The following is a 23,277-nucleotide window of genomic DNA, read 5'->3' as shown; positions in this document are numbered from 1 at the left end:
GCATGTGCACATATGCAAATAAATAAATGAGTAAATAAGTAACTATAATAAATATATACTTAATAAATAAATGATGGTTCATGCAGATTTATGCACCAACTATTTACCAATAATCTAACACAGATTGATCCATTGTCACTTCCAGAAACTTTATCCAAGTTTACAGAAAAAATGCCAATGATATCAAAATAATGGCATTCAGAACTTACAAAAACACAGTGAAAAATATGTGTGTGCATTTCAAACTTTTTTAAAAAATGCATTAAGATGATTTTTATGCAAAGTCTGCTTTAATAATTGTTCTCATCTAATAAACACATGGGGCGGCACAGTGGTGCAGCAGGTAGCACATTCGCACAGCTCCAGGGACCTGGAGGTTGTGGGTTCAAGTCTCACTTCAAGTGACTGTCTGTGAGGAGTTTGGTGTGTTCTCCCTGTGTACACGTGGGTTTCCTCCGGGTGCTCCTGTTTCCTCCCATGGTCCACAAACATATGTTGGTAGGTGGATTTCCGACTCAAAATTGTCCATAGGTGTGAGTGTGTGCGTGAGTGAATATGTGAGCGTGTGTCGCCCTGTGAAGGACTAGCACCACCTCCAGGCTCTGTTGCTGCCTTGTGCCCAGTGATTCCAGGTCGGCACCAGACCCACCCTGAACGGGATAAGCAGTTACAGACAATGAATGAATAATAAGCACTTAAATCTGAAGGAAATAAAGCAGTGAATAGCAATGCATTCACTTTGTTCCTTTGGGTATTCCCATTACTTTAGTCACCAACTTTATCCTGACATCAAATTGCATTATAGCCTTTATAAATCCAGTACTGATATCAGCTCGTCAGATAAAGGCTAATGGATATATCGTGTTCACACACACACACACACACACACACTCTCTCACACACACTCACACATATAAAGCAATAATGCAAGCATTGAAGTTACTGGCATAATATATGTGGCATAGGCAAAGGCTTCCTGTACTAATGATTTGAATGCTTAAAGGGCCCATTGCCTGAATTTCTTCTTTTATATTTTCCCTGAAATCCAATTATGTGACGGAACAATTTGTATCTACAAAAGGGTAACTTTAAATGAGAATAACTACTTTTGTTTTTTTTCCTTTTTTTAATTCTTTTTCTCCTGTAAAAGTCGTTGTGCGGAAGAGACTGTAGGTCATACAGACACTCCACTTGGAGGGTAGATGTAGTTTGTGTGCATCTCGGAGGATAACAAAAATTACACTGATTGGCCTAATGGTGGCGCTATAGCGAAACGCGTTTTGGTCCATATCATTTTTTTACTGTTATTTTTATTATTCCATTCATTGTGACACAAAGTAAAAGGCAGCTGATGTTTTCAAATAGGGTCAAAAAAATCTAAATTTGTAAACTAAATAGTTTATCCCAAACACGAGTTACATAATGACCCCTGACCTGACTTTTGTTATCATAAAAAACAAATGGTGTTTTCTGCAAGCTTCACTTCCATATATGGGTTAGAAATGTTTTAGAAACTTTAATAGTGTTTACATCACTAATTAAGCTCTGTAACATATTCAGTTTCCCATGACACAGGCCATTTTGGTTATTGGGAGGCACTGGAGCATTGGACTCAAACAATGATTTATGGACTGGATTTAGCAAATAAAAATAAACTGTTGAGCTGTTATTACTGCACTGTGATACGTGGCATTTGTGACAAGGCTTCGATCCCATGTTGCAAAAGAGACAGCCAAAGGGAGAGAGAGAGAGAGAGTGAAAGAGAGAGAGGGAGAGAGAGAGAGAGAGAGAGAGAGAAGACAGAAAGAGACAGAACCTTGCTAAAGTGTCTCAAAAATAGCACAGCAGCCTCCCCCTTTCTGCCTTACATCACTTCTCTGTGTCTCTACCTCTTTCTCTGGTTCTACCTCGCTTCCTGGAGATGAAAGCCTGTCACGTTCTCTTATGTAACCTAACACTGCCTTGCTGCTACATTTAAGGCTGTGTCTGTGCTGCTGTTGCTGTGTGTTTTAAGTCCATTGAGAGGGCCTTGCTGTAGTTGCTGGTGTTTTGTGTCTGTGAGAGTTGAAAATCATGTGTGTGTGTGTATGTCTGTGTTTGAGCGTGTGTGTGTTTTGGTGGACCGCCTTCAGGAAGCATCAAAGCTCTGCAACTGAAACTACTGACAGCTCCCAACATCAGTGCTGTTTGATGCCTGTCCTTTAAGGCCTGTACTCTAGAGCCAAGACCCCCATCAGCTGATATCTGTAGGGACCCTCTGCATGCATGAGCCAAAACCCCTGGGGCTACAGGACTGGCCAGAGAGGAGGTCAGAGATCTGGCCATTGGAGACCACTGCTGGCCTTTCATAAATGTCAGGGGTCACGATTCTCTTCAGAGGGTAGGGGGATGAAATTGCTTGGGAGGGGAGGGGGGAGGGGGCAAAGAAAAGCAAATGATTGGATCAGGTCTGGTTGGGAGGGGAGTGGGGGTCATGGAGGGTATTAGTATGCAGAAGCACCTGATTGGTAATAAAATACTACTGAGGAGTCATGCTAAAGGCTAGTAGCGTGGGAGAATATTTACTTTTCATTTACTGAACATTCAAAAGGTTCTTGAATGGCATTTGTTTTGGTTTTAATTGTCTATGGTCTGAAATTGAATTGCAACCATTTTAAATAATTTAATATACATATATATATATATATATATATATATATATATATATATATATATATATATATATATATATATATATATTGGACAAAAACTGTTCACCTCCAAAAATATCTGGAATCAGTTCAATTCAAAATGTTCAACTGAAGCAGTCCACCCAATTCTCTTCATTCAGGGTTCCAGAAATGGCTACCACTATTTAAAAATTCAGCTGTGTGACCCATGTTTGTATACAGCTTTAAACAAAAAGCATTACAACTGTAAGCCAATGTTGTTAACTATTTTACAAGTAATGTCTAGACAGTAACGGGTGACTATATCTCACACCATGTGAATCTCACAGTGTGGAAAGCTCTGAAGTCAGCTCTCAATTCCCAAATGCCTGAAATAGGACAACTGACTTTTTGTTAATTGACTCTCAGTCCAACCAACAAACAAGTCTGGCACATGTGAAGAATCAACAATTCAGTGTGAAAAATTAAAAATAACAAGAATATTTACACAGATCATCCATTTAAACTGCCCTAAACTAAAGTTAGTATCATGTTTAAGGTAAAAATTTCTTTCAGTTACAGAATGTTCCATGGACTTTCTTAGATGTCACTGGCTGACATTACACCGTCTCAAAATAGAGGGTGCAGGAAGGATTTGGTGTGAACTCTGGAAATCTAATTATATTCAGTGTTGTCATCTCAAATCTGGGTGGTGCATGGGCTTACTAGCACGTGTCTGGAGTTCCTAGCAGCAATTGTCTGGGAAACGTTTATTTGGATGCTACTTTTTTTGACAGTAATTGTATAGTACACTAACTGCCAATCAAATGTCATTGTGCTGTTCAATGAGCATCAGCTTCTCAAATCAAAACTGTTCTCAGATTATACCAAAAATGCTGTAAAAATCAGTGTTGTTGAAGATCAGGACAATGCATTATGTACAGTATACACAGAAACATTTCTAGACATTTCTATTATTAAATTATTTCTACAACTTTAATGTTTAACCATTGCCAACACATGTATTTATCCTCGCAGGCACACCTTGAATTATCTCCACGGGAATAGACAGGCCATTACAATGGGATGCTCTACAGCCTAAGAAGGCTTAATATTATGTCTGGATTAGAAGTTGCACTGCCACATCTAGTAAAGGAGCAGCATCTCTGATGATAAAATAATAACCTATCAGCAGGATCTGACCTCACAGATGTACATGCGGCTGAATGCAATCTATTCCCAGCAATGTTCCAATATCTAGAATAAATACCCTTGATTTGAGAAGAAACATAGGAAGAGGTAATTTGGCCAAACAGAGTATATGCACATCAGTAAGCAGAGAAAGCTATCAAAATATACAAGCTTCTGTGAAACCAGTTTCTGTAAAGCTGCTTGGCAACAACTGTGTTACATGAAATGATGGGAGCACAGTGGCAAAGAAAATTTACAAAGACCAAAATTTGTTATTCACTTACATAAGCATGTGCGCTCTCAACGTGTTCTGGTCATCTACAAGTACAAGACTGCTGTGTTGTCATTGTGCACATGCACCTAAATTATTAATCTTAAAACTTTAAGGCTAAACATTTAAACTACTAAAAATACTGCATTAGACATGACAAGCAAAAAAAGAGCAGCAACAGCTCGACTGGATGCTCTCAACAGCACTTTAAATTTACGTGTATTTGAACACATGACACTGAATACGCACACCCAAGCTGCATTAGTTTGCAATAATTCATAAATGTATTCTGTTCTAATCTGGGATCACTCTGTCTGGCCCGTCAGATGAGATGGCACTGTATACTGTAAGGAGTGCCCTAATGCATTTGTGCATTAGGCGTCATTTTTATTTGCTTAATGTAGAATGAGCTCTCAGCCAGATTTATCTTAGCCAAGAAAAAAACTCTTCTTTTACTCCCTGATGATTATCAGCACATTACTGAAGAAAGGATAGTGGTCACTTAGGGAGCAGCCTTCAATATACAGATAAAGAACCTCCATAAATACCTTAATTTCTTTGTAAGTGAATCAATTTCACTTGATCTGTTGTGTCCATAATGTAAAATGTGGATTTTAAAGCATCGTTCCTTCATAGTTTCTTTAGGGAACCTGCACGTATGTGTAGCTGTGCTTGAACCGAAATGTCACCAAAGTCTGCTGGAGTCCAGCCTTCCAGATTGTCTAAAAATGTCATATATAGATACAAAAGAGAGTAAAATTTCTATATAGATCACCAGAACTGGACATGTAGGGTAAGGAGTATGGTGCTATGGACTTAAAATCTAAAAAAGTAAAACTCTAGAAGTGGAACAGAAGCTTGCCTGTAGTTGTCTCTGACATTTGCTCAGTAGTGTATCTACTTTATCATATTTATGAAGCTATTTCAGCTATTTCATTAGCCTACCATTCAGACAGTAATATTTCAGCGTATCTCTGGTCAGTGCTGACACAACAGATTTTCATCTGTGGGCTTATTGCATCACAAAAACATGTTGTGTTCTGGATGTTTTCTTTGATCGTTACAACAAGAAATATGCACGCTATTTATGTTCAATGTGTTCTGGGTGTGTACATCATCCATTCACAGCTAATTCACCAGTGTTAAATCAATACTATTATTGTTAACTAAACACCAAGCTTGTTCACAGTGTTAATTTAACACTAATAGTGTTGACTTAACACTGGAGAGTTTGTAGTGTGGTCATTGCTAATCAAAGCTTTGTTCCAAAGCCTCTCGCTCTATCTCATCTCTCTATAGCTTTTGCTCTGTTGGCTCTCTCACACACAGGACAGGAATGCTCATTAAAGTGCCATAAAGCTCTAATAATGCTCTCCCATCCACTGTGTGTGTGGTCATCAGGCTGCGATAAGACATCTGAGAGGATTAAAGATACACAGAGGCACTGGAGGAAGACTGGTGGATTGGCTTGCGGTCAAGCCCGCATTCGTGGAGTCCAGTAAGGTCTTTGTAGCCTGGCAGGAGGAGCTGTGAAATTGTGTGGCTGTAGACTCAGTGGGAGGTTGCACCCACATTGCCCACATTTCTCAGTCGAGGGCACAACACTGTGATTTTGCCACCACTCAATTATCACTGAATTAGTACTTGCTCATGAACTGATTATGTGCTAGCCATGGCCAACACTGTTGCTTGAATGGTGCAGTTGAAATTAGGATTTCCACTAATCTAGGGATTCCCACGTTGATGTGTACGTTTTGACACTGTTTAAAAAACATACATCTCCAAAATGGTAACTGTACAGGAAAAGGAAAAAGCCTTCTTAGTGGAAGTAAATGTGAAACTAATTTTGGAACATTTCTATTGGTCCATTCATCATAAAACAGCTGCTGAGTTTGAATGATGCAGTAAGCTAAATATTAACAAAAATGTAGATACATTGAACAGTGACTATATGTAACCATGTAAATAAGAGTGTGTATATAAATACTCATAAAATGATTAAATGCATAATAATTCAACAAAGAGTTGTCGATTTAGCAAGCTGTATTTCCACAGAGAAAAACACACACAGAAATGCATCAAACACCACATGAATATTGAAAGTTGGACCTTGGGCAGGTCCAGGGCATTGTGGAACACCACATGTCACATGGGCTTGGCAAACACGTTAAAGCCTGGAGTGGTCTGGCATGGACATGCATGGAGCAGTTGCCCTGGCCATGTGTAACACTACTGTACCCACTGAGGACCAGTAGGACATTTACTGCCATGGTCACCTCCTCCACCAACGCAAGTATTGCATCTGCGTCATCACACTCACATGTCTGTGTTTAGGGTGTATGGTAGATTTATATATAAATTCAGGACAGAACCTTCACTGTAACATAGACACCAGTTTATATGGACATCCAAACATGTTTAATTACTGCGGATCAACAGCAGCATTTGTAGATTTCTACAGCATGCTCATTTGTGCTAGGGACAATCAAAACCAAGTTGATGGTTATGTTGAAAAGGTTCAATAATAAATCATTAACAAACATATTTGCTTTTTTAATACTTTTAAAACATTTTTTTTTAAATCCCCTTGATAATCAGTTTAAAATTCCATCATGGAGATCCTCTTCCACTTGAAACAGCTTGATATTTGACATCAAGCTGACTCAGTGTAGTAAGGCTTATTTTTGGGGTACAACTAAATAGAGCTAGGATTTCAGGTCTTTCACCTTCATTTCATGCAGCACAACACCTATAGACATATTCAGCCCACGTACTCTAAATGTACACAGCACCTACACAAGCCCAAAATTAGTACACTTACAGGCATGCTCCAGTGGCAGACCTTTCCACAGCAGCAGTGATACTACACAACTCATATTCATATTCCATGAATAAAGAACACTGATGCTTTGCTTCATAAGGACAGAAAAGCTACAGCTCTCTCTGTCGTATTGTTGTGTTGCAATATGTATTTTAAAATTAATTAAATGCAGAGAAGTAAAGGATTATATGCAGTTCCTTTTTGAGATTTTTTAGGACTTGTTTTGATTACCTTGAAAAAGTCCTCCCTGGATCTTCCCTGATGATAAAATAAGGCAATACATTCAGTCATTATCATATGACATAATGTAGACATATAGTCATTAAGCACTTATCCAGTTCAGGGTCGCGGTGGGTCCAGAGCCTTCCTGGAATCATTGGGCGCAAGGCGGGAACACACCCTGGAGGGGGCGCCAGTTCTTCACAGGGCAACACACACACACACACACACTTTTTGAGTCGCCAATCCACCTACCAACGTGTGTTTTTGGACTGTGGGAGGAAACCAGAGCACCTGGAGGAAACCCACGCGGACACGGGGAGAACACACCAACTCCTCACAGACAGTCACCCGGAGTGGGAATCAAACCCACAACCTCCAGGCCCCTGGAGCTGTGTGACTGTGACATTAACTGCTGCGCCACCGTGCCACATAAGGCAATACTTTAAATGTATAAAGGCATTGGTTTTTAAACATGTAAAAATTTACAGAGGGCTAAATTATTGTATGTGGTAATTATTCATCATTTTTCATCGTGGTAAGTTTACCTATTTTCACTGGGTTTTACTGTATGTCTAGAGCATCTATTCATTATTGTATGTGCTGTTCCTTTATGTATTCATGTTAAAAGTTGCCCAAGCTGAAAATAGTTCAGTTCTCCATCTTCTTCCAAGCTACAATTATTCTACCTGTGTACACATTCATTTAGTGCCCTGATCTTTACATGGCCAAATCGTATTCTTATTACTCCATCATTTTTGGCTTGTCCCAGTGACAGGGCAAATATTTATGCACAATATATTGTACATGCATTAGAGCAGAAGCTGATATCTGTTTGAATGTTTGCGTCTGGTTTCATGTTACTTCATTTGGCCACAAAATGAGGAAGCAGCTACCAGGACAACTTGTGCATAGCAACAACTCTTTTGTCTGCAGATCCAGCTGAGGCTATTAAAGCAGTACATTGCATACTCATTACACCATACCGTAGTATTTGTCTAAAAGTGAGATGCTGCTGCTTCCACAAAAACACACACACTGGGTGTAATTTATGCCCTAAGCAGAGCCTCTACTCCATCCCTCTCCAACAGCACTTCCTGCCTCCAGAACTAAAAGCGTACTTTGTTTTAAGTGCTGCATTCATTGTTCTATTCTGGGATCTCCCTTTATCATTAAAATTCTAGAAGAACTTTGTTGTTGTTTTTAGTATAAAAAATCTGAGCAACTTTAATTTCATAATGCACCATTTGCTCCATGCCTTCATAATGCACACCACATTTCAGGTTTTGAATTTTTTATCTAATTACAAATCAGGACTTGACCGATGAGCATTCATGGCTTGCATTACCTCAGATCTATGTGTCTTTGTGAGTTTAACATCTCCATACCATTAAGCCTTAACTGTGGAGGCAATAAGCATCTACACTACAGGGTCAGATTTATGGGGCATGTCCATCCAAATCATTTAAAATCAGCAGATATTAATAGGTCATATATCCCACCTTTGTAGCACCTGCTTTTCTGGGAAAGATATTGACTGGATGCTAGAACATCTGAGGATTTGGTAGCATTTATGACAATATTAATGAGGCTAGGGATTGATGTTAGATGAATAGTTCTGGTTCATAAACACCATTTAAACTCATCCCTAAAATACTGAATGATGCGTGACCTCAACAGAGATGACCATTTCACTGCTCCATAGCCCAGTGTACCATAGCCTCATGCTTGGTAATATATTGACCATAGCGAACTTAAGCTCACATACAGCTGCTCCTGAGTGTCCCACTTATTTACTTATGCATGTGTGCATATACAGATGAAAGCAATTATGTGATGGAAATTAGGTTGACAAACACTGGGGTATTCTATTCAAGAACAACCTATTGAAAAGCCCTTAAAGGGATCATTCCAAAGAGCCAACTCCAAAATTATTTTTGGTACATATGCAACATGTACTATGCAATATGTGGTTTGAGGCAAAAAAAAATCATACCAGCTTAAAGCTTATTATGTCTATATTGAGTGGATTCTTCTATTTAAGTCGAATCCCCACTCATGCTATTCCCCAGATAGCATCCTTTAAACAAACTCCACTGGCCTAAGCCTCTGTGAATGCCCCAGTTTGAGAGTCTGACTCCCATGCTCCTGGCTGGGCTCTGCCTCTGCTATTCACAGCTGCCTTCTCTCTGGAGACACTGCCCTGGTGCTTTTTAAAGGGGTGTCCTGCTCCACTTAGTGCTCCGAGGCAAAACTGGGGGAAATGAAGAGGGGCTGTGACATGATTAGGAACATTTGGAAGAGGTTGGGTTGTGGGGGGCAGGAGGAGGGGGGGTGTACTGGGGGTGTCTGTCTGCTCTTTATCAGCCGAGGAAGGCCAAAAGGAACAAAGTAGTGCATCATGGTGTGTAGGTTTCTGTAAGGCAAGTCTGCATGCATAATATGGTTTTATGAGTGGGCTGTGAATCAGATCAACACTTTCTATAAATGAATGGCTTGGTGTGTTTGTGTGTGTGTGTGTTTATACCCAGTCAAAACTGCAGTGGTATGTTAAATTAACTCCTACCCAGTTCGTGGCAGCACATGAACTATGGTAGATGCTACTATGTGTGTTTGTCTGTGAATATCATGCTGTGTATATTGTTGAGACTGCATTTTTTTTCTTTTTTTGCAGAATATTAATGTACAAATAACACGGCTGAAAATTGCTTATTTAAATAAATAACCAAAGGCGCTGGCACAATGAAATATCATGACCAGTAGTCTGCAGATCAACAGGTTTTCTGAAATCAAGGGTAACGTCAATGAATTTTATTCAGTTCAATTCAATGATTCTTGCCAGAGTTCCAGGTCCTAGCCCCAAGTGAGCAACTCCCTCAGATCAAACATCAAAAAGAGAACCCATCTTCCTCTGATCAACCAGAAGCATTGGAGCCTGTCCTTAATTTTAAGTTCTATGCCTCTGGAAAATGTATATATTTGAAGATGTATTGTGTAACTGTGAGAATTTGATTTCATTTAGCCATAGAAATAGTAGTATTAATGAGGTCAAGGAACTGATATCCCATAAATAGCACTTCCACTGGCCCAGAGCCCAATACTTGTTGACTTTATACCCCTCTAGCCAAAACTGAGCATGGCGGCCTTATGTGGCTCCTCTATACAAACTAAACACTGAATCAGGAACAGTTGCCCCTTAAAGTAGCTAAATGTACTTATAGTACAAGCATGCACAGAAATGTTTAGACATTATAATTCATGGAAAAAAACTCCCTAGCTTATCAAATCAACTCTCAGTCCCTCAGAGAGAAGATCACTGTCAGAAAAACAGACAGAAGGTTAGCTAGCATGGCAGCTAAGTAATGGGACTCCTCCCTATCTCTCTCCATTAATTAACAGGGCCTGGGCTTTGGTGTGCCGCTGCAGCCTAATTAATGTTAATCGCTCAGAGCTCCCTCCAGAGACCAGCTCTGTTCAGCATTCATACAGCAAGAGAATCCTTGTTATTCCATGCAATCCATGTCTTATGCTGCCACACAAACCTCATTAGCTACTTCTGGTCCAATGGCTTGCCTAAATCCCAAGCTCTTTGTGTGGTCCATTGTATTGTTTCTAGCTACATCCACTGACTATGCTCTATTTATTTGTCAGAAAATACTGTGTTTAAGTGATCTCTTGCAATGAGCTTAGTGCAAGCCTGCTGGTACAAAAGGAGACACTGCAGACAGTTTAATAACTATTCACTGAAATAGGAGGAGAGAGAGGGTTGGGAGGAGAGTGCCAGGGATGGCAACCAAAAAGACCACCAACTGCTTGAAATAAATGCAATTGATGGGACAAACAATACCTTTTTCTTTCAATTTGATTTGTCAGTGATGTCAGATGATGATGATGATGAATTTCTTATTGCTTTAAGTATTGTACCTGTTCCTGAACCAAAGGCTAAACTTTAATAGCCACTGTTGTTATAATATGTATAAATATATATTCAAATTATCCTAATGTACATTGATTTTCAAACAAAGTCTCTGCATGAATATTCTGTCCAAACCCTCAATGAATATCAGTGTTCAGAATGTTTCCCTGTTTTTATCACCCAGTTGGCTATAAACAGCAAACAAGCTGTCTGTGTGTGTTATGCTGTTATCACCTCATAGTTGGAACATTGGGACTCATTTAGGTCTTAAAAGTTTGCCAAAGAAAAATGTTGTATTGGCAAAATTCTTAATTGTGTAAAGTGTATGAAACATTCTCCAGTTTAGAAGTCTTCTGGAGGCAAAGCTGTGTTTTATCCCCTTCCTTTATGACATAAATGTTGCATTTCCAATGTGACTGTAAACTATAAGATCACTATCATAACAGCAAAGTGTTTTTAGTGCTTTCATAGTCTTTCTGTATGTTGTACTGGTTTTGTTCCTGTATTCTGTGTTGTTTATTTGTGAGTTCTCTGCACTCATGGGTGTCCCCCCAAACACAGATCCTCAACCCCCTCCATCATCTCTATGGCAACCAAGAGCAATCTGATGAGCCTGGGCCTTCCAAGCATCCCTCAGACTTGGCTACCATTCACATGTTAACTCCAGCTGAAATTCTACCCCACCCCTCTCTCTCTCTCTCTCTCTCTCTCTCTCTCTCTCTCTCTCTCTCTCTCTCTCTCTCTCTGGGTTTTTATGATTCTACCATCTGTTTATCTAAACCCCATCCAGATACCTGACATGTTTACTTCTTATTCCCACTCCAGCATCAATATTATTCATTAACTCTCTAGAACTTGCACCTATTGCAAAAAACATTTTAAAATTCTTAACATTGTGTTATCAAATAAGCTCTGTGAAGTCATGCCATAAACATTACTTTGGTTACATCAAGGCATTTGTATTGACTGGTTATATTGCAGAGTCATTGGTTCCAGAAGTGAAATGAGTGTCTGGGAAGAAACTGTAAAGTTCTGTTTTTGTCAGAAATAAATCTAATACCTTAAGAATGGCTTAAAAGTAATTTAAAATTCATTGAGTACATATAGGTCTATGACACTACAATTTGCCCTCTCACCTCTCTGCCACTTGACAGGATTGGTTCCCTAGGTTAATGATGTAAGAAGTAATGATGTAACCCTGCTGTCTGAGTTCACCTGTTTGAGACTGTCCTTGCAACATTCATTCATTCATTATCTGTAACTGCTTATCCAATTCAGGGTCGCGGTGGGTCCAGAGCCTACCTGGAAACATTGGGCGCAAGGCAGGAATACACCCTGGAGGGGGCGCCAGTCCTTCACAGGGCAACACAGACACACATTCACTCACACACTCACACCTATGGACACTTTTGAGTCGCCAATCCACCTATCCAACGTGTGTTTTTGGACTGTGGGAGGAAACCGGAGCACCCGGAGGAAACCCACGCGGACACAGAACACACCAACTCCTCACAGACAGTCATCTGGAGCGGGAATCGAACTCACAACCTCTGGGCTCCTGGAGTTGTGTGACTGCGACACTACCTGCTGCACCACCATGCTGCCCTCCTTGCAACATTTCAACTTAAATGAAAATTTTGATTTTCAGTGGAGGGAGATTTTAATTTAAGAATCAGATTTTCTGAGGAACAATGAACTGAAAGGTTCTTTAAAAACAATAGTTTAAAAATGTACCTGATTACCCGATTTTGCTATAAACAATCCCTTTTTTAAATATCGCATAATACATTGTATTTCCAATGCTTTAAAGACACCACTTCTATTAACTGATTTCAGATACTTTGAGGTGGATTTACGCAATGCCTTTGGAATAAGTAGGTGGGGAGTTTATGATCAAAAACTAAGCAGCTAATTTGAAGAATCAATCAAAATATTGACACTGGAAGCTGAGATACAGATTTGGGATGTGTTACGTTTTTAAAGATTCTGATGTTTTGTGTTCTATATGACAGTGCTTCTGCTGTGTAAGTAAGAATGCCTCACTTGTTAATTGGTTTGTTTACAGGATGTGCCATCAGGTTGCTTTGGGAACGGTCCACTGTGGAGTGAGTGATTGAGTGCAGAACTGTGAGCTCCACAGTGGGGGTTACTGTGCTGTCTGCATCGGGCTTCTGAGTGAGGGGAACAGCAGGTGACAGGGACAGAGCCTGAAAGAGTCCAGTGAGGAATCAGGTGATAATGTGTGAATTCTCTTTCACTGAAAATAAAGGAGCACACTAAACCTGGGCTGAAATCTACTGCACAACAGCTACAAGAAAAACATCAGGAATAAACAAATGCTAACATCCCATGATGCTGATGTATGCCAAATAGATGAAGTCCCTTTTTCTGTGCCGTTCAGGATTGGCCCTTACTCTTCACAAGTATTAAGACCACTAAGCAGTACTCATTTGTAAATCTCCCCTGGATGTAGTCTTTCATAAAGCTATATCTTATGTCCAGATATTTGTAGGTACCACTCTATGTTTTCTTCCCAAATCAAAAGTATTAATGGGGATTTCTAATGTCCAGAGCTCAAGCTGACCCCTAGGTGAACATTCACAGTCATGAAAAAGTCAAGCACAGTGTAGCTACCCCGAGGATTGGCTGGAGCTCAGTCTTGGGTGTATGCCAGTTTACTCACCCATGGACAAGCAGGCAGGTGCACTTGCGTATCGACCGGCACGTTAATAACAAACAGCTTTTCCAATCTGACCCAGGGAAAGGGCTCACTAGTGCATTTAATAGTCCAGAGGCCCACACGGGAGCAAGGAGACACGTGACTAAATCAGATAGTGAGACCGGATAAAAACAAGATCCATATTGACAGGAATTAATAAGAAAGTAACAGAAGTCTTCTGGTGTGCTGAAAACTTTCCAAGAATTGCTGGACACTTATAGCTGGGCACTCTGTATTCTAAGGATAAAACTGGCCTGTGATGCAATGCTAAACCACGCAAGCAATCCATCAGTCAAAATCCTTTTTAAAGCTCAAAGAACCTACGCATAATGCAAGGGCTTTTTTGCCAAATGAAGGTTTATCCTAGAAGTTAATGACCAAGCCAAGACCCAGTCAGGGCCCTTTATTTCGAGGGTATCTGTGGGCCAGCTTTGTACTTATCTAGTCTTTAGTAACCTTTGGCATTCTAGATGAGCTTTGGGAGTTCAGTGTGGCTCTCAGTTTCTTGGAGATGTGAGTTACTGTTTATTGTGATTATTAATGATCTTTATCCATTTATATACTATACATTTCCAAAATCATGTAGATTTCTAACGGAGACGTATCAATTTCCCTGTCAAGCAAACTCAAGACAACAAAGGTTCCGAGGACAATTGGAGGCTGCATCGTTTTGCTGATTGCATTTTCTGGTAAATTGATGGCTCTCAAAAAGATGTAGCGGAAGTGAAAATTACTCACACTTCACTGTCACCGAACACTGAGAGCTCAAGCGAAGTTTGTCACGTTTTCTAGCACCTCGCAAGAAAGAGCAGCATTAATCAGTTTCATTTGAGCTCGGAAACGGTTGCCGTGGCAACGTATTCCCAAGACATACAGGGGGAAAAGCAGCATCTTGTCTGCCAAGGACATGAATATATCAGGTGCCTGTGGGAGACCAACACAAACAGCTGCTAGATGAGCCTGCTCCAGCATCTCTCGCCCTTCTCCCCGAGCCTCAGAGACCCCTCAGGTTGCTGTGCACGGGGCTATGTAGACATGGATACCAAGTTTGTTGTTTAGGTAGTAATCCATTCAGTCATATGACTCACGTCTTTCATTAATTCAAAGCATCACGCCGGCCCTTCGTCTCATGTCTGATTCACGGATAATGAGAACTCTTTGAAGCTGAGCTGCGCAGATCTGATTCAAGGACTGCGTCCTGATCGAGCAAACCACACCAGTGAGTACTTCACAATACAGAAATCATAGTAGGCTATTCTTGACTTCTACACAACTTCAAAAGGCAACAAAAATTCAGCAAGCATGCAGTTTCTATATTTGGATTAGCCACCACAGTAAAGGGCGGAGGTTCATTGCTCATAAAGATGGCATTAAAGGACAATGCCTCAATACTTGTGCAGTACGTCTTACAGAAGTTGTTTACCAAGCAACAGCACTGGAAAGATGTGTTCTTCTAGGAAATGTAACCAGGCCTTATCTCCATCTTGCAAATTGCAGCACGTTAATACTCGTTACCAAGTGACTTTATTCAACTCCATCGATCACCTTTAATCAGATTTTGATGCGTTTTCTGTGAAACACTTTCTCTTATCATGCAATCTGCTTCTGATTCATGAGCTAACATCCTGTCACCAGCTATTAACACCATGCATCACTGCATGACCAGATTCTTGTCAGTTTCCCATTCTTCTAAATACAGCAGTGCTTCTATTAGCTTGTCTAAAGGAACAGTCTACGGTCTGCTCTTATATAAGCTGTGTTTTAAAGGGTTTTCACCAAACATTTGTCAGGTCAGATATATTTAACAATTCATGAAAGGCCAGGCACGGTGCTCGCCTGATTTTTATAGATGCATTAAGTGTTTATAGTGCAGTCATTTACTCAACAAACACCCAGACTTTGACAGCTTCTTAAAGCCACTGCTTCAAAGTGAAGCTAATATGGTGCAAGTTTTTATAACACAAACATGTCCTGCTGGGTCTAACTGGCTTTGTTACACATAGTTTTTTCTCTGGTTTAGACCTCGTCTTTCATTTAATGATAATTACAGTACAAGCTTTAGAAAACTAATCTGTTTCCATTCAATTGACTGCTTAGGTCAAGACTCAATAAAATAAATCTCTAATTGTTGTTGCCCCAAACGTAGCAGGTGATTTACAGTGTAAAGATCAATCCTTGGCACTGCCCTTGTCCAGCCATAAATAAGCAAATTTAAAGCATGGAAGAGCAAGAAACTACTTGGCCAATGGATTTCGGCCAATGCCTCTGTCTTTCATTGAGATGACAGTGTAAGTAGCGTAATTACTTCTTTTATGTCAAATAACCATAGGCTGCACTTAGATGACTCAAATATATATTATATAAAATAGCAAGGAACATCAGAACACTTTTAAAGTTGTCACCACTGTTAACATCAGCATTAAAAATCTAACAGAACAGCCTTGTTTTCCTTCTGACCATTCATACAGACCTTTTAAAAGTGCGAAAGACAACACGATGCCCATTGATATGTTGGTGATGCATCAGCTCCATGTGTGTCACTGCTGAGAGCAAGATGGGCAGATAAATAAAGGAAAGACTTGATGCAGTCATGAGGCATTCTCTTTAATCTAACTCCCAGAGAGATTAATTTGTGTACGAGCACGCAAGCATGGGGAGTCAGCTCACGGCAGGTTGCACAGCAGTGCTCTGTAGGCAAGGAAGCTGTGGATCAATGCAACATGACGCCCAGCCAGATTGCACGCTCCCCCCGGGGTGAGTGTCTGTAATCTTTGGAAGGCTGATGGATAGCTTACAACAACATTTCAGCCAGGCATGCTAAAATGTGCTAAAACATAACAGCATGGCATGAGAAGACCAGTTGCGCATGTATAATGACAGGGTCCTTGGTGATAAACCACTGTTTCATAACACCACTGCAGCAACCAGAAGGGATGCTCTGGGCTTGGTTTAAGAATGGCTAGAGGTTTCAAGAGTTTAAAACATAACAGATATTAGATTTAAGATTAGTCCTTTGCACAAGGAATGAGGAAGCAAAGCGTTAAACAGATATGGGGACTCCTAACAGCCATGCAAGACCTAGGAGACCACTAACGCTGTCAACAGAGAGACGAAATAAGCTTTCAACTTAGAGAGACAGAACATCAAGCTCCACTATTCCGAGTTTTGAGATCTGAACAGAAAACTACATAGTCCATCCTCACTATCCCCTACTGTGAAAAGATAACACAGTGCTATGGGTCATAACATATATATCTGTAACCCATCTGTTTTTCTAATTGCTTCCTAAACCAATTATTCATTCACACTTTGGGGGAGACGTTTACCCAGTGTAAACATGGCATACTTTTATGGATATGTTGCATTACTGTGGCCTACACTGTTAATGAAGCAAACTTAAACCCAGTTTGAAATCTGCTGTCACTCACCCTTGCATATTTAGAAGAATAAGGGTCCTCAAAAAGAGCCCAGACGCGTCGTTGCCAGCGCTGCCACAGACCCCCGGATTTTCCGTCAGGGGCGTCCCCCAGAGCTAGCCTCTTGGTCATTTCCAGTTCTTCGTCTCCGTCTCCGGGGTCACCCAGGCCGTCCGTTTCGTTGTCATCGTTGCCCATCTCTGCGGGCCCCCCGCCGAAACTGTCCAGGGCCTCCTCGGCCTCGCGATGCTGCCGGTAGGTCATCCAGCAACACGGCTCCACGTCCGTCTCGTCGATGCCCCAGAAGGCGAGCTCCTCCTCGTAGAGGGGGCCGCACACGTCCGCGGGGCAGTGCAGCTTCCCCGTGCGGTAGTAGTTGAGGATGTGCGCGAAGACGCCCGGGTGCCTATCGAAGAAGAACTCGTCGATCTGGGCGTCGTAGTCGAAGTGGCTGTGCGCATCGGGCTCAGCGAGCCAGGCGAGGCGCGTCCCCGGCAGAGTGCGCAGGGTGCTGCGGTAAGTCTGGTGCCGGATGCCGCCCACGTTAATCACAACGCGGTCTTTCTCGTCTCCTTGGACCATCGCGTCGCTCAGGCATGTCTCGGCCAACGTCCGCGGGTTTCCAGCGCTAACCTCGCCACACTGGAGCACGAGCACCCCGCCGCCGTGTCCACCAGGAGTGGAGCTGGAACCACAGCCAGGCACACACACACACACACATACACACACACACAGGGCGCATTATAGGCGCGATCTACAAATATCTACAGCCTGGATTACTCACAGTTAATGCGAAGATTGATGGGAGGCTTCCAAAACAAATGGAGGAACTCAAACTAGAACCTAAATAAATGGGGCTTTGGTCACAGAGCCTCATTTAAAGACTGCAATACAAATAAATCAAAGGGTCCCTGACTGTGATATGGATTACATTTAAATATATACTGGCAGTTTATAAATACATTATAAATCAAGCTTCAATATATGATTGAGATTAAATCCATAAACCAACAGGTTCCATATAAATAGGATTTTGTCTACAACACCCTTCATCACCCACTGGAAGACTGCAAAACCAATAGGTTCCCAATCAATCGACCAATAAACTGGAATATCACCTGCAGTACCTGAATGAATGGACCCAGAACGACCTACGGCTTCCAAATAAACCCAGAATGACTTAGTTACATTCATTAATTGAAGGAAACCTACAGGTTCCACATCAAGAAATTAGGACGCTGCCTACAATACCTTAAAGTAGGACCCCAAAAACACACGGAGATGCCAAGAGATTCCAGAATAACTCTAGCCTCCCACGAACGCACGAAGCGAGACGCTGAAAAGCAGACGCTCCAAAATCATGGTGCTGCTCGCTCACGAATCCCTCAGATGTGTTGTTCCTGTGGAGCAGAGGATGGAGGGATAGAGGGATGGAGAGGCTTAGCTTAAAAGATAAAGGTGGTTCCTCCTCTCCCCACACCTTGTCTGTGTCTCACCTCCTGTCCCAGACACATGCGGCAATCATGGGGATGTGAGGGGGGATGATCACATACGTGCACTTTCCTATAGCCAAATGTAGCAGGTGATTATTTGAGGATCTGGCAAGCGCAGGCAACAGTTACCCCGACAGCGCGTGCTCTGTTCCAGCGATCGTGGCTGGTCCTTATTCTAAACAGGGGAGTAATCGTGTCCTTTCCATCTTCTCTTTTGTCCAGAAAGATCCCTCAGAAAACATTAAAGCCTCCACAAAGGTGTGTTCTCTTTCCAATCCTCTCCGCTTCCCTCGCCCCTGTCTCTCTGTGTCTGCCTCTGTCTCTTGTCTCTGTCTCTCCAGTTGAAGCGGAGTGAGGGTAGTCTCTGCGTAATGCGCACGCGCATGCGCAATGCCTTAATGGATTCGAATTTTTTGGAGGATTTCAGTACCATCGACAGCTCCACGCGAGCACGCACTTCGTCACGACATGTACGCGCATGCTCAAACTTTACGCTATGGTTCACCTGCTCATCTAACGTTTCTTCTGAATGCCGGGGCGCTCTAGTTTATCTCCCTTCTCTACTCTTCTGTGTGGCTACATGTTAGTGGAGACGCTGTGGTTATGGCAGCCACAAGAGCATTAATGAGTTCAGATACTGAGGTTTTAGTTGTGAATCACAAACACCACCACAACTCATCTTAAAGGCACATAATGGTCCTTCACCACTCCAGAAAATAAGCTCCACTTATCACATGAGTGCATTTTGTAGTTATTTTGCTCTCCATGCTTTATTCCCCACCTTTGGGTCAGGAACTGTGGAGAAAAGATTATATTTGACTCATAGATCATTCCCAGCAGTGTATAGTAACTTCGATGTGGTGTGTTAGTGTGTGTTGTGCTGGTATGACTGGATCAGACACAGCAGTGCTGCTGGATTTTTTGAAACCCCTCAGTGTCACTGCTGGAATGAGAATAATAAACACACCAAATGTGTTGTGTGGGCAGCATCCTGTGTCCACTGATTAAGGACTAGAGGAGGAGCAACATTATAATCAGTTACTATCTGACTTTAGATTTACAAGGTGGATAATCAAGGTGTTTATTATAGTGGACTGTGAGTGAACACTGTGTTTAAAGCCTCCAGAAGCTTATGGTGGTCTTCTGACCCAGTAGAATCTGGTGAAAGTGGGTGACAATGTATGCAGAGCAACAGATAGACTACAGTCTGCAATTGTAGAACTACAAAGCGCTCCTGTATGTACAGCAGAGCTGAGAGACTGGACATGTGTTTTGAAACAAAGAGGTCATCCTTATGTTTTGGCTGATCTGTGTATTCCAGATGAATATCTGTAGTGTTTTAACGCATTTTTTTCCGCTGTAAATTGTTTCTTGTTGATATTTTCGTCCTTATTGTAACTGCTAACGAGGCTGTTGAGGGGGCACAATGAGGGGGGTGTTGATTATCTGTTTGACATTGAGAAGGTTTATGTTCTCATCAGCCTCAGTGAGGTTTTATGGTCGGAAACTCATTAACGCCGGCGGATCTGGCCACTGAACTCACCCATAGCAATTACTTAGGTAATGAGTGGCAGATCTATGTCAATGTCCAGTGAGACCCCACCACCCAACGTGTTGATTGTACGTGTGATGTGAGAAAAGCGTTCAGCGGAGACTGCAAGATAAGGTTTCATGTTAATTCCATTCATTGTGTTTATATTAATTACAAGAGTGTACTGAGAGCCCAGAAGACTGATACCATTGTTAGCTGCATTCTTTGAAAAAACAAAGGCAAGGGTAGCCATTGTTTAATGGTGAAGTTCTGGAAGGTTGCCGGCTCAATGCCCACTCCAAGTTCTCTTGACCAAGGCACTGAACCCACAGCTGCTCCCCGGGTGTGTGTTCACAGCCCCTAGTGCATGAGTGTGTGTGTGTGCATGTGTATGTTTACTGCCAGATTGGTTAAAGTTGAAAGACATATTTGGTAGTATGTTGTACAATGACAAATAATTGCACATTATTATTATTATTATTGTTGTTATTTTCATGCATTAATTAATTAATTCATTATCTGTAACCCTTATCCAATTTAGGGTCGCGGGGAATATTCCGGGGATACCTGGAATCATTGGGCGCAAGGCGGGAATACACCCTGGAGGGGGCGCCAGTCCTTCACAGGGCAACACAGACACACACACATTCACACGGACACTTTCGAGTCGCCAATCCACCTGCAACGTGTGTTTTTGGACTGTGGGAGGAAACCGGAGCAAACCCACGCGGACACGGGGAGAACACACCAACAGTCACCCGGAGCGGGAATCAAACCCACAACCTCCAGGTCCCTGGAGCTGTGTGACACTACCTGCTTTAAATCCCTCTAAGATTTAAATAGGTATGTCAATATTTACAGTGAAGCAGCCTGTGGTTAAACCACATCCGTACACACACGACCAGTGATAACCGACGGAAACATTACCACAGGCTGAGGGCGCAGAGTTCAAAAAGCCAAACAAAGAACAGGATTCAACTGCCACTCAAAACGTAAACCAGTTTACGTTCATTTAAGTGTATATTTTTTGGTGTTTGATCTTTAGCCTCATACACTTTCTTTTCAATTAATGTCAATTAATTTTAATTAGCACCATAATAAAATAAGCACATGGACATAATACGTGTGTGTGTGTGTGTGTGTGTGTAAAAAGGTAGTTCCACTGTAGTTCCACAGTGGATAAGATTAACAGACATGTTATTCATTAAGTAATGTTTTTAATATGACCGTTGCCAGAAGGAATGCTTACTGTATCTTTAAGTACAGGTTAATCGCTATGATCGAAGCCCACGAGGGCCGACACTATGGCTACACTGGATACTGCTTCACCACTTGGGGGCGCTATAAAACACCAGAATTTAAATAAGATTTTCCAATATGTGGCAATGGCCACAAGAGGGAGCCATGCGATACTTAATGGATAAGAACTACACTGCACTAAATTATGTCTGAATGTTTACATTCATCATACTGTTAGGTTCCTGCAAGCATATGGTATCAATTAAACCCACAGTTTCTTTCTTTTTTATATATAACATAAACTATTAGCTTATATATATATATTTGTAATAAAATTTGAAAATGTAACTAACAGACCAAAGAACAATAGAACAATGAATAGATATCCAGTGTAAAGCTACATAGTTTTGAACTATTTGTTTGTATTTTGCAGATATAAACAGATTTAGAATTAAAAATTGACGACACTACCTGTTGCGCCACCATGCCATCCACTTAAATTTTTTTACATGTATTAATGGTGGTGAAGTATAGTACAATCAAAGGGTTCATTCATTCATTATCTGTAAACGCTTATCCAGTTCAGGGTCGCAGTGGGTCCAGAGCCTACCTGGAATCATTGGGTGCAAGGCAATGATAACCTACAGGAAAAACACTGGAGGGGGCGCCAGTCCTTCACAGGGCAACACACATTTACTCACACCTACGGACACTTTTGAGTCACCAATCCACCTACCAACGTGTGTTTTTGGACTGTGGGAGGAAACCGGAGCACCCGGAGGAAACCTATGTGTACACTGGGAGAATACACCAACTCATCACAGACAGGCACCCGGAGCGGAATTCGAACCCACAACCTCCAGGTCCCTGGAGCTGTGTGACTGCGACACCTACCTGCTGGAAATTCTCACATAGTTTTCAACCACGTTGTGAACCAAACCCCATCTTTGCTTGCAGACAGTGAGCATTTGGTGGAAGCCTGTTGCCAATCCACCTGCTTAATGTAGAATGTTTTAAAATTCAAATGCATCTTGAATTTTCTATAAACATTTTGATCCTATTTTGCATATGACTCTTTATTGTTAATTCATTCTTTCAGTCATTCTTTCAGTTCTTCAATGAAAACATTAAAAATTGTTGTGTGTTTGTGTGTGTGTGTGTGTGTGTTTGCTTGTTCTGTCAAAAGAAATAGCTAAGCATTTTGTATATTTAATATTTTAAGTTTTCTGGAAGTGGGGTTTGAGACATTTTTAGAAGATGGCATGTGGGAACAAGTTTTGCACATGGTTTTATCTGAAATGTAACATTTTTTATTTCAAAATTTGCCTGATATTGGAAAAATATTTATATTTCCATATATAAAAATGGAAAGTGGCCAAATATAGGACTTCTTAAGCAGATGCACCAAGGAGTGGAAAGCGTGGGTGGGTTCTTAAGGATTGTAAGTGGAGGGGTTATGATGAGTCTATGGGCCCTAAAATGTATTCAAACTTTAGATGGGGCTCAAAATTCCTGGTGGCACCCCTGTTTGTAAGTAATGTACAGATGTGTGTTCTTAAAAAAATAAGGAAAAGGGAATTTTTTTGGTAGTGTCATTACACTGTACAAATATGCTTGTTATTTTGGAGATTTTAAATATGTGGTAAATGCCCAAGTGCCCCACTGGCCTCAGTGACAATGTCTATATGTGAAATAGGCTATAGTCTAAAGAGTAGCACAAAGAAAAATAAAAAAAGAGTAGCAAAGTAGAAAATAAAAAGAAGAGTAGTAATCACTCCTTAATTTGCAGCTATTTTCCATTACTCAATTTATT

The 23,277-nt window shown here is 41.2% G+C and overlaps 1 protein-coding gene across 3 annotated transcripts in view; it reads right to left on the bottom strand.

Moving 5' to 3' along the window:
- LOC136677024 (potassium voltage-gated channel subfamily C member 1-like) overlaps positions 1–18,752 on the bottom strand; it is a 38,402-nt gene extending 19,650 nt beyond the window's left edge. For all 3 annotated transcript variants that reach the window (XM_066654375.1, XM_066654373.1, XM_066654374.1), the window contains exons 1-2: positions 18,453–18,752; positions 17,214–17,886 (exon numbers count right to left, since the gene is read on the bottom strand). In XM_066654375.1, coding sequence (XP_066510472.1) covers positions 17,214–17,783 — 570 coding nt within the window. In that variant the 5' untranslated portion in view covers positions 17,784–17,886; positions 18,453–18,752. The remainder of the gene's footprint in view (positions 1–17,213; positions 17,887–18,452) is intronic.
- Between the last annotated feature and the right edge of the window lie 4,525 nt (positions 18,753–23,277).

Source organism: Hoplias malabaricus, chromosome X2 (genome assembly GCF_029633855.1).
Source record: "Hoplias malabaricus isolate fHopMal1 chromosome X2, fHopMal1.hap1, whole genome shotgun sequence".
Taxonomy (NCBI): domain Eukaryota; kingdom Metazoa; phylum Chordata; class Actinopteri; order Characiformes; family Erythrinidae; genus Hoplias; species Hoplias malabaricus.
Note: the sequence above shows the minus strand (reverse complement) of the source record. Positions and strands in the feature narration are given on the sequence as shown.